The sequence below is a fragment of the Sturnira hondurensis genome, unplaced genomic scaffold, assembly GCF_014824575.4.
Source record: "Sturnira hondurensis isolate 20B ecotype Veracruz unplaced genomic scaffold, ASM1482457v3 Scaffold0022910, whole genome shotgun sequence".
Lineage (NCBI taxonomy): Eukaryota > Metazoa > Chordata > Mammalia > Chiroptera > Phyllostomidae > Sturnira > Sturnira hondurensis.
The window spans coordinates 13,734,281-13,746,405 of NW_028095541.1; the positions used below are offsets into that span (position 1 = coordinate 13,734,281).

General features: G+C 40.0%; 2 protein-coding genes and 1 pseudogene across 2 annotated transcripts in view; 1 reads left to right on the top strand and 2 right to left on the bottom strand.

Annotated features, from left to right (window-relative positions):
- Window positions 1-7,741, bottom strand: part of YME1L1 (YME1 like 1 ATPase) — a 60,410-nt gene extending 52,669 nt beyond the window's left edge. Inside the window, exon 1 of the mRNA XM_037037060.1 lies at window positions 7,554-7,741. Coding sequence (XP_036892955.1) covers window positions 7,554-7,586 — 33 coding nt within the window. The 5' untranslated portion in view covers window positions 7,587-7,741. The remainder of the gene's footprint in view (window positions 1-7,553) is intronic.
- LOC118980428 (S-formylglutathione hydrolase-like) lies at window positions 3,072-7,334 on the bottom strand (annotated as a pseudogene).
- Window positions 7,742-8,611: 870 nt separating the features above from the next.
- Window positions 8,612-12,125, top strand: part of MASTL (microtubule associated serine/threonine kinase like) — a 33,626-nt gene continuing 30,112 nt past the window's right edge. Inside the window, exons 1-2 of the mRNA XM_037037212.1 lie at window positions 8,612-8,860; window positions 11,525-11,662. Of these exons, the coding sequence (XP_036893107.1) occupies window positions 8,678-8,860; window positions 11,525-11,662 (321 nt within the window). The 5' untranslated portion in view covers window positions 8,612-8,677. The remainder of the gene's footprint in view (window positions 8,861-11,524; window positions 11,663-12,125) is intronic.

Consider the following 12,125-nt stretch of genomic DNA (forward strand, 5'->3'; position numbering starts at 1 on the left):
CCATTTGTCACCTAACTTGCTCTCTTATACCCTTGACTTCTTAACTCAAAAGGAGTTCACCTATGGATCCAAAGTGTACCACTCTCCTGTGCTGTAAATCTCTGCATTGATTTCCATTGTTAAAAGTTTTCAAAGAGCTCAATGTTCAGGCTAGCTTGCCCTCCCTCCCAGAGGTTAGAGCTGACAGTTTCCACGCTAGCACTAGGTCTTTCTGATGACCAACCTAGCCCCAATGCTTTCTACGAACCCCACCCTAAGTGACTTTATTAGCATAAATCCAGGAGTGATCTCAAAAAGACTCCTTATGAATAATGACACTCCTATTACTAAATTCCAAGGGTCTTAGAAACTCTGGGCCAAGAACCGGGAATAAAGATTAAATATTTATTTAACACTGTACCACACTCTCCAACTAAAATATAAGTTCTATGTGGCAAGAGAGTTTATAGTACTTTGTCTATTTTATTCAATACTGTAGCTCAGTAGAGCAACAATCACAAAGTAAATGCTAAATAAGCATTTTTTGAGTAAACAAATTAAATAGCTTCTCCATTTGCCAGATTTTTGTACTGTGTGCTCTATATTATCATTTAATCCTCATTTAACAACCATAAACATAAGTTACTATTATACTTCCTATTTAATTAAGACAGCAAGAATTTAGATAGATTCAGTGGCATGCTCAAAGTTACATAGCCAGTAAGTATAGGAGCAATTCTAACCCAGATAATGACTGCAGATTCCAAGCAAAGACTTGCTATTCCCTAGTTACTAATATAAAAATAAATTTATAATATGCTATTAAATGGAAAAAAAACCAGCTGTAAAACTGCCTGTAATGCCTTTTCATAAGTATGCATATACCTATTTGTGTAGATAAAAAAAGTAGAATTTATTATAAAAGGTGATCTTGGGTAATGAGATTATGGGTAATCTTTTATTATGTGTATTTTTCTTTTCAGCATTCTTTGCAATGAGCTGTATTATTTTTAGAGCCAGAGGTAAATGATAACTCTTAAAATTATAGGAATACAATTATGTTAAGACGCATATTTCTTTCCCATTTCTTTGAAAATTTTAATTAGTTGTATTTATTCTCATTCAAAAAACCCTTAAATTGCTAAAAGAGTTTGATTTCTTCTCTCTTATTTTTAGTGTGTTAAATTACCTTTTCTTTAATTTTTTTTATCCTTATATGAGGACCTTTTTCAGACAGAGAGGAAGGGAAGGAGGGAAGGAGGGGGAAGAGGAAGACAGGGAGAGATAGACACACAGACACATCAATGTGAGAGAGAAGTATCAATCAGTTGTCTCTCAGTTGTTCGCACTAGAAATCAAACCCACAGCTTAGGTACGTGCCCCAACCAGTAATTGAACCCACAACCTTTTGGTACACGGGATAAGACTCCAACCAACTGAAACACATCAGCCAGGTTTCTTTAATGATTTTTATTTTTCAATTATAGTTTACATACATCATTATATTAGTTTCCGGTATACAACATGGTGATTAGACATTTACATAACTTAGGAAATGATCACCCTGATAAATCTAGCACCCATCTGACACCATACACAGTTATTACAATACTACTGACTATATTCCCTAAGCAATACTTTACATACCTGTAACTACTGTGCAGCTACCAACTTGCACTTCTTAGTATCTTCTCCTTTTTCTCCCTTCCACCTAACCACCTCCCATCTGGCCACCATCATATGTTTTCTCTATGAGTTTGTTTTGTTTACTCATTTGTTTTTGGACTCCACATGTAAGTAAAAACATATGGTATTTGTCTTTCTCTAATTTCACTCAGCATAATACCTTCTAGGTACATTCAATTATTGCAGATGGCAGGATTTCATCCTTTCACATGGCTGAGTCATATTTCATTATATATATGTACCACATCTTTATCCATTTATCTATATGAATACTTAACTGGCTTCCATATCTTGGCTACTGTAAATAATCCTGCAGTGAACATATGGATACATATCCTTGTATGTCTTTTTGAATTCCTTTAGATAAATACCCAGAAGCGAAATTGTTAGATCCTTGTCTATGTCTTTGTTTTAAAAGCTGTTTTGCTTTTTTCATTGTTTCTATTTTCATAAAATATCTTTTTCCATTCCTTGCTTTTCAGTTTATGTGCGTCCTATGATCTGAAGTCTCTTATAGACAATATATGTAAGGATCTTGTTTTCTTACCTATTCAGCTACTCTACTTCTTTTAATTGGGACTTTTAATCCATTGACATTTAAAGTAATTGTTGGTAGACTTGTAGTCACTGACACTCTATTGTTCATATTCTTTTTTTTTTAATTTTTATTTATTTATCTTTAGAGGGGAAGGAGAGAGGGAGAGAGACATCAATGTATGGTTGCCTTTCGTGTATCCCCTGCTGGGAGTTGGCCTGCAGGGAACTGGCCTGCAACCCAGGCATGTGCCCCGACTGGGAATCGAACCACAATCCTCTGGTTCGCAGGCCTGTGCTCAATCCACCGAGCTACGCCAGCCAGGTATTGTTCATATTCTTCATCTTTTTTTCTTCTCAAGAAGTCCCTCTAACATTTCTTATAATACTGGTTTGGGGGGGGGTCATAATTCCTTTTTTCTTGTCTGGGAAGCTCTTTATCCTTCTATTCTAAATGATAGCTTTGCTGGGCAGAGAAATCTTGGTTGTAGGTCTTTGCTTTTAATCACTTTGAGTATTACATGCCAATCTGTTCTGGCCTGCAAAGTTTTTGTTAATAAATCAGCTGACAGTCTTATGGTAGCTCCCCTTTAGGTAACCAACTGTTTTTCTCTTGCTGCTTTTAAGATATTCTCTTGTCTTCAACCTTTGGCACTTTAATTACGATGTGTCTTTGTTAGGGCCTCTTGGGTTCATCTTGTTTGAGACTCTGTGCTTCTTGGCCTTGAATGTCTATTTCCTTCACCGGGTTAGGGAATTTTTAGTTATTATTTCTTCAAATAAGTGTCAATTCCTTACTCACTCTCTTCTCCTTCAGGTAACCCCTATGATGCAAATGTTGGTATGCTTAATGTTGTTCCAGAGGCTCCTTAAACTAGCCTCTTTTTGGATTCTTTTCTCTTTTTGCTGTTCTAATTGAGTGTGTTCTGCTACTTTACCTTCCAAATTGCTGTTTCAATCCTCTGCTTCAACTAATCTACTGTTGATTCCCTCTAATATAGTCTTCATTTCAGTTACTGTAGTATTCCTATCTAACTTGATCTCTTTTGTAAGTTTTTTTCAGCTTTCATTTGTTTATTCAGAAAGAGATTGAAGTATCAAATGAAGCATTTTTAGCACTTGAAATACAATGTTTGGAAACCTTTATTTCCTGCAATTCTATTTATTACAATTTTCATAATCCTGAAGAGATTCTCTTAAATTTTTCAGGCATTCGGGTATTTGCTTGCTGTGTGATGTTAACAACAATAAAGGATGCAATGAAGTAGCTGCTGTGATCATAACCCTCTTGTAACCTAAAAACAACAGGAGTTTCCTTTTCTATATAGGAAGCCATGAAGTTATCAGGAAGTAATTGACCATCTGAAAGAAACTGAACATCTTTTCCTTAATCAATTAGTATGTCTGGTTGAGAACCTGCATAGGATTCACAAGGTAAGTAGCATCATAAGCTTTCCATGTAGTTTGATCTATTCCCAAATATCCACTAAAGGTGTTTCTGCCCCAGGAACAGAAGACTAGATTGCACACGGGAGCAAATGCTGACACAGATTTGAATTTTCCAGGATTGTTTAAAACACAAACCAGAGCTCCATGGCCTCCCACCGCCTGGCCAAAAACAGACATTCTTTGGGCATCCATTGGAAAATTGGCATTTACAAGTTGGGGAAGCTCCTCTGTTACATAAGAATACATCGTGTAGTTAGTTTTCCAAGGATCTTCATTGGCATCCACATTAAATCCAGCATAAGTGCCAAAGTCCCAGTTTTCACCTTCTCTAATACTGTAGCTATGAGAGTATCAGAAACAATAAAAACAAAGCCCTGTTCTGAGGCAGCCTGATGACCAGATTTTGATATAAAATGCTGTTCTGTGTAAGTTAAACCAGAGAGCCAATATAGTACAGGGCATTTTCCAGTTTGTCTGTGGTGGTAAGTAGATAGGAAATTTCGTTTTGCAGTTTTAGTTCAACAACGCCATGTTCAAAAACTTTCTCCAATTCCCCAAAGTACTTGTTGCTGAAAATGTTTCAATGCCATTCTTTTCCTGCCTAACTGCTACTTGCTTTTTTGTCTGCACCAAAGGATAAAATGAAAGACCCCCAAGTGGCAGTGGCAATAACAGCCTCTTTCATGTTTTTTATATCCACTTTCATTTTCTATCTCTTTGTTGAAGTTCTCACTGAGACAAGTAAGCAACCTTATAATGAATAGTTTGAACTCTGCGTCTAGTAGATTGCTTTTGTTATCATGGGTATCCAACCAACCTTTTGGCATCTCTGGGACACTCTGGAAGAAGAGTTGTCTTGGGCCACACATTAAATACACAAACACTAACAAAAACAAACAAACAAAAAATCTTATAGTGTTTTAAGTAAATTTATGATTTTGTGTTGGGCTGTATGCAGCCTGCAGGCCACAGGTTGGATACCTCTGGTTAGTTCTTTTTCTGGAGTTTTGTTCTTTCATTTCTTTTGGGACATATTTCTTTGTCTCCACATTTGGGCTGCCTTTCTGTGTTTGTTTCTATGTATTAGGTAGAGATTCTATGTTTCCCATTCTTGGTGAGTAGCCTTTAACTAGTAGGTATTCTGTGGGCCATGTTGGCACCATCTCCTAGTCACCTGAGATGGGCGTTTCAGGTGTGTCACTCATATGGGTTGTGTGCGCCTTCCTGTCATAGATGAGCCTTGACTGTTGTTGGCACATCAATGTGAGGGATTACCTTCAGGTGACTGGTCACTGACTGTGAGGACTGGCCACAACTACAGTAGAGGAGCTTTTTTGAACAGAAGCTGACGCTACAAAGCAAGATTCCCTTTAGTGGGGCTCTGGTGCCTGCTGAGTCCATTCTTTGGGTATGTTATTTGTGCAAATGGTGAGGCGGTGATCTGAGGCCGTCCGGGGTGCGTACCAGCTGTGAGTGCTCCCAGCGGGTATAAGCCAAGATCAGGGAGATCAGCATGTGCCTTGGCCAGGGCCACCCAGAATGAGCTACAGAGCACTGTGCAAATGGCTGCTACTTGTGCTGTGCTTGGAGGTGCCCAGGAGAGGCCGCCAAGCTGTGAACCAAGGCTGGTTGCTGCTAGTGCCAGGCCTAGGATCACTTAGTTACAAGTACAGGGTATATACCAGGTCAGATGCTGCTTGTTTGGGGTTTGTGAACCTTAAAAGATTTTAGGAAAGACAGAGCATGAGCCAAGACAGGCCGTTTGTAACACAAAAGCCGCTGGAAACATCTTGGGTGGGTCCAGGTCTCAGGGAACCACCAGGGTAAGGCAAACAGTGTTAGCCAAGCTGATGGAGTCTGATATGGCACCCTCCTGGGATCAAGAGCAGGGAGTACTCAGCAAAGGAATAATGGTTTCTGTCAGCATTTCTATCTGTGAGAAAGTTGACCCCTCCAGAGCTCAGTATGAAGCTAGAGAATTTAATTCCTCCCATATTCCCCTGGCACCTTTCAAGCTGCTGGCACCTTTCAAGCTGCTGCCCCAGTGCCCCAACATCACGTACCACTAATTCTCCACCTATCTGATGATAAATTCTCCTAAAATGGGGTCTTCTGAACATAAACATCTTGAAGTCCAGTTTCAAAAGGCTTAATGCTATATTCTACAGGCCAAGTCACATGTCTTTTTAAAACAACTGGTAGGATTGGTAAATAACATCTTCATGCATGCAACTAATCAAACCATAAATACTACTTCCCATCACCCCTCAAATCCAACCCTCATGAAATTCTATTTTCTCCAAATTAAATCTCATCCCCTTCTTTCCATACCCACTGCCACTTCAGTGCATTATCCCTCTCCTGGATTACTGTTGTAGCATCCTTTACTGAACATATGTCCACTCCTGACCTATCAAATTGTCCATATGACCATAAGCCAAAGTGATGCTTTGAAAATGTAAATCTGGTCATGCCACTTCCTGCTTAAAAGTACTCAATGGTTCCCAACACAATTAAAATAAAATCTCAAGTCCCTTATTATAACTCCCTGAATGGCTTGCTTCAAGGATTCTCCCCAACCTCATATCAGTTATTGTGCTCCTTAATAACCACATTCAAGCCACACTGGTCTTATTCTTGTTCCTCTAATCTGCTGAACTCTTTTCTACCTCAGGACCCCAGATAGCCTTCCCACCCTCTGGGACACCTGTTGACTTCCATTATCCTTCCCCTGACAAACACCTACTCATCTTTTACTTCATATCAGCATCAAGATTTTGTGTTTGCTTTCTTTACCTGGCACATGACTGTTACCCATTAAGTAATCACTTCTATTTTCTATTATACAGAAAAACAAACAACAAAAAGAATTTCATATGGGTTATATATAAAACCCAAGGATTTATGGGTTATACAAAGGAACCTAAGTATATATTTACCAAGAAACCAAATAGTATCCAAAAATTATTTTATGTTTTCATCCTGGCCGGATATTCAGTTGGTTAGAGCCTCGTCCTGATATGCTGAGGTTGTAGATTTGATCCTCAATCAAGATAAGAACCAACCAATAAATGCATAAATAAGTGGAATGACAAACAGATTTTTCTCTCCTCCTCCTCTTCCTCTCTCTAAAATCAATCATTTAAAAAAAATTTAAATCTGTTTTACAAAACCCATTTGCAAAACTAAGAATTCTCAAGGAATAAAAAACTGTCAAAATGTTACCATCAAAAAAGATTTTTAGGTGAACCATGAACAAAATACTGTTACAAGTGATATGTCTTAAGAAAAGACCATTGAAAACTCTTTGAATCATTTTTCTCTGCCCTTTCTTCTGCTTTAGGAAAAGATGGGGAGAAAGTCCAACGAAATTTTAACTGCAAGCAACCAGTAACTAGAAAATACCTATTTAGTAGTCATTTCTAGCCAAAAAAGGGGGGGAGCCTTCCTGTCAGATTATTGAAATGCTTACATCACGTGTTGGTTAAATTCCACTTAAAGTAAAAGAAAAGAATAGGGGACCCAAAGGCGGAAAGATGGGAAGGGACTATTACTTGCTTCCTTTACATTTATGACAATGATCTCCCCCACCCAATCTCTACCCCTGAATGTCGGTCGCTGAACAATGCCTGATGATTCTCTAGCAAAAATTCCACACAATCAACCCGACAAGCCAAGGTCTCCATCACGCTGTGCTTCCCCGTCAGCCCTTTAACTTTCAGCGGTGCCCCTGATCTCCTTTCGCCTAGAATTCGTGTGGTTCTATTCGCTTCCCTCCAACGACCCCTTAAGAGAAACCGCTTCCAAATAAAGCAAATGGCAAACAGCCTCGGGCGGGAGGGAAGGTTGGGGCGGCTGCGGGGGGTGGGGGGGGCGGCGGATAAGGTCTGGTGGCCGGGACTCACCTGGGGCTGCACCGTGCTCGAAAGGGAAAACATCTCCGGGACCTCAGCGACCTGACCCGCCTGCTGAAGCTGCCTTTCCGTCCAGGCAAGGAGGCGCTGAGCCCGTTTTTCCCCTTCTTTTTCTCCCTCCCCTTTCCCGCAATCTTCCTAGAAATAGAAAATGGCCTCCCCTTTCTACAGCTGCTGCATCGACAATCCGCCCCGGAAAGCAAAGCTCTAGAGCAACATTACTTCCGGGGCAGGAGAGAACCTCCAGCCCTAAATGTGTCAGCGCTCGGCCTCTTCCCGCGGCGTTCCTATCTGTGTTGCTGCGCTCCGAAAGTAGTTGATGTTCACATTGTATAGTGCACTTCCTGATCCTAAAAAGTTTCTGGCTGTATTTTTCCTTTTCTTTGGGCTGGCATCCACTCTGTTAAACCTTTTCGCAGCTTCCTTATGCAATGTATTCTGTTGCGACTGGAACAGAATAAGCTGTAAGGTCTTTTCTTACAAATCAGTGTTATCTATTTTCCTCACAATAATAGAAAATTCTTCCTCTTGATCCTATTCTGTTTCAATTAGGAAAATTACATCCTGTTTAAATGTCAGATTACAAGTGCACCACCATTTCCTGCTCTTCCAGTTTCGCCACATCCACGATTTCACTAGCCACCATTTCCCTAAATAAATCCAACCGGTTTACATTTAGTCTGAGGGCTGAGAGGGTGTGTAGGAGAAGGTAGGGAAGAAATTTTTTAAAACGTCAGGGTCCCAACAGCCTCCTATGAAAGTCGGGAGTAAACTATTCAAATCCTATCATTCAGATTCCGGTCCCCAGTGCTCCTTTATTTATGCATGTATGTATACATTTATTTTGTTAGCAGCACCACCTACACCAATCCCGCCTTATTACTAACGAAGTGAGCAGTGGTCACTGCCCTGGCAGAATGTGTGGTTGGTTGGAGAATTTCCCAGCGTCCCCACCCTCACTCCCATTGGGTCCCTGGAGGCTAGCGCGACGCCGTGACGTCACGACCTGCGGGAGGCGTGGGCGGAGCCCTACTTTGAACCTAGTTGGCGGGAGTTGCGGCTGGGGAAGGAGTATTGGCGGCTGTTTCGGGCTTTTCAATCTTGGCTTCCCTGCAATGGAGCCCACCGCCGGGAGCGAGGAGAGTGGACGAGGGGCGGCAGCAGGGAAATGCGTGAGTAGGATCTCAGTGCCAAGACCTCCCTCCATTGAGGAATTCACCATAGTGAAGCCTATTAGCCGTGGCGCCTTTGGGAAGGTGTATCTGGGACAGAAAGGCGGCAAGTTGTACGCGGTGAAGGTAAGAAGTCAGGGACTAAAGCAAGGGAAAGAAGCTGGCCCTTCGGCTCTTCTTTGTGTCCTCTGAATTGGGCACGCATCAGGGCTGCTGGAGTAGCTAGACAGGGTGGCCTGGCTTGCTGACGCCTGCACTGCCCCGCGAGCTGACTTCTCACTTTTGGGTGACACATCAGCGAGGGCAAGTCGGTTGTTTCTCCTCTGCCACGCCCTTCCCTTCACACCCTGAATGCTTAAGAGACACCAGAAGAACTCACCAGAACCTCTGAATCCTTTGTACTGACTTGGACTTTATGAAGATTAAATTTGAAACTTTAAATTTTAAACAGTTACTTTCGAAATTATTTTTTAATTCCTTCGGTTTGACGTACATTAATTTCTGACCTGTAAGTCAGAGGATCTCATTAAGCAACCTCATTTTTCCTCTTCCAGCAATTCCATTATAAATCTAGAATGTATTTTTATTTAAAGAGTAAACTGAAATATGGCCTAAATCAGTCTTTTGTCTTTGTAGCAGTATACAGCATTCCAAAATCATTCAAGAGCTTTCCATATATTGAAACAGTTCTGGCCTTTCTTGGTTATCCAGTCTCTCACAGTTTCAGATTACTCACATTTCAGCAATTAGTGAAAGCGATAAAGGGAAGAAGCCAGCAGTCTGAGTGACAGGAGACTTTGGGCATTGTTATGTAAATGTCTAGCAGGCAACTCCAAATTGTACTAGCCTGACCTAGACTACTGCTCTCTGCCTAATTGCCTGAACTCTGAACCTCCTGCATTCCCTCTCCCTTCAATACCACTACCGTTTTATCCCTGTCATAACCTGCGTCATTTAACTTTTCTCTCCTTCATCTGCGTATCCCATTTTCTTAACAAGTCTTGTCAATTCTGTCTCATATTCTTATTACTCCTTCCATTTCATTCCCAAGTCTGCCTAAGTACAGCTCTTCATCTTGTCTTCTTCCTCCTTTAATTCATTTTTATTTTGTTCCTTCCTTCCTTATTAAAAGTACAATTTGGTTTCTTAATAAATTAAAGATTGAGTGCATAACCATCACCACAATCCGATTTTAGAATATTTCTATCACCCCCCCAAAGATCTCTCCTTCCCATCTGCAGTGATTCCCCACTTTTATACCCTTAGCCCCAGGTAACTACCAGTGTACTTTCTATCTCTATATGTTTGCCTTTTCTAGATACTGCATATATATAGAATCATACAACATATAGCTTTTGGTCTTTGTTCACTTAACATGATGTTTTTGAAGTTCAACAGGCCTTAATATTCATACCTAGTATATTGAAATAGCCCCCTAACTAGAATCAGTATTTATTTTTACATCCATTCCTTAGGCTGTGACATACTAGCTAAAGTCCATACTCCTTAGAAAAGAAGAAAAGAAACATTCATGCTTCATTCTGACTCTAAACTCCCACTGTATCTTCCACATATCTTGTGTTCTAGCCACTCCAGACAATGGAGTAGCCTCTGAATTCTGTACATGGTCCTTCTGAGCTTATGTTTATGCTCCTTAAGTGCTTTTCTTCTACCCTTCTCTGCTCTTCTCTACCTGTGTTGTTTATCCTAGCTCACCTTCAAACCTTCCTTGACCCATTGAAATTAACTCTTCCTTGCTTCATATGTTCCCAAGATGTTTTGCTTTTCCTTCTACTGTGCTTACTAATCAGTCATTAACTGTGGTGGAAATGAAAACACCAATTCATTTTTTAGTATTTATTAAGCATGTCCTTCCTTTCTCAGATCTGGGCTATCGCGAACAAAACAAACCTGCCTTCATAGAGATTTCAATCTAATGGAATGATAGGTGAAATCAAGTTATAAACTGGCTTTGTCAGTGGCTCTCAGTTTCCTTATGGAAAGGATATAAGGCTGGAATGTACAATGTATTCATGATTTTATTTAAGACTCTAATGAATCTTTGGAAGAAATATGCCTTTTTTTCTTGAGATAGTTCTGAGACTTGATTTCAGTGTTATCAGCTATTCAGTTAGGGCTCCACCTTAGTACATTAGGCCTCTGTACTAATTACCTTGAAGAGTAATCAGTTATTTTCTGTACCATAGCATTTGACACTGTTTCCCTAGTTATAACCATTCTTAAAATTTTATTTTCTAGGTAAACTTTCCATATTCTTCCTCTTTCTGATTCTATTTCCATCCATCAAAGAATCAGAAGTTTTATATATATATATATATATATGTATATATATATATATGTATATATATGTATACACACATGCATATATACACACATATACATGTACATATATGTATTTCTCTGTGTCTAAATTCCTGGTTATCTGCAAGCTGTTAGGAATGTTACTATCTTTTCACTTTGTTATAAGAGCAGAACAGAATCTTTTTTTCCTACTAATATACAGGTCCAGCAGGGAGCATTTATATTGTTTATTTTTCCTTCTCAAAAGGGACACCATACTTACGACATTTGATATCAAGATAAGCAATTCTCTGTTGAAAAAGTTCTGTGTTTGTTTTTCCATGTTAGTTGCTTTTCTGGCAGTTTCCTGATGGCAATATGAGGTCCAAATGACATCTATATGTTTTCTTTCACTGGTTGTTTCATGATGGTAATTTCAACCCTGAGAATAAGTAAACTGAATGTCTATTGTCATGTTACTTACTATAGGTTGTCAAAAAAGCAGATATGATCAACAAAAATATGACTCATCAGGTACAAGCTGAGAGGGATGCACTGGCCCTAAGCAAAAGTCCTTTCATTGTCCATTTGTACTATTCACTGCAGTCAGCAAACAATATCTACTTGGTGAGTAAACAGTCTTCCTTTTTTGTCTTCAATCTGTAGCCACGGAAGTCAGTGACTTAAGACTCCAGTCTCTGGCCTCAGAGTACCTGGGTTTAAATTCCAGCTCCTGAACTTACTAGCTTTAGGATCTTGGCTAAGTTGCCTTACCTGTTCTGTTAGTCAGGTCTTCTCCAAAGAAAAAGGACTAACAGTACATGCATATATGTGTGTAGCGGGGGATTTATTTTAAGGAATTGCCCTTGGTGATTGTACAGGCTGGCCAGTCTGAAATTTGCAGGGTAGGCTGCCAGGCTGTAAATCCAGGAAAAATTTGACATTGTAGCACCAATCCCAAAGCAGTGTAGAGGCAGAATTCTCTCTTCTTTCAGAGGTGGGGGTTGGGGTGGCAGCTACAAGTGAGAGACAATGCTGCAGTCTCTTTTCTTTCTTAAGGCCTTTAGCTGCTAGAATGAGGCCCAACCAC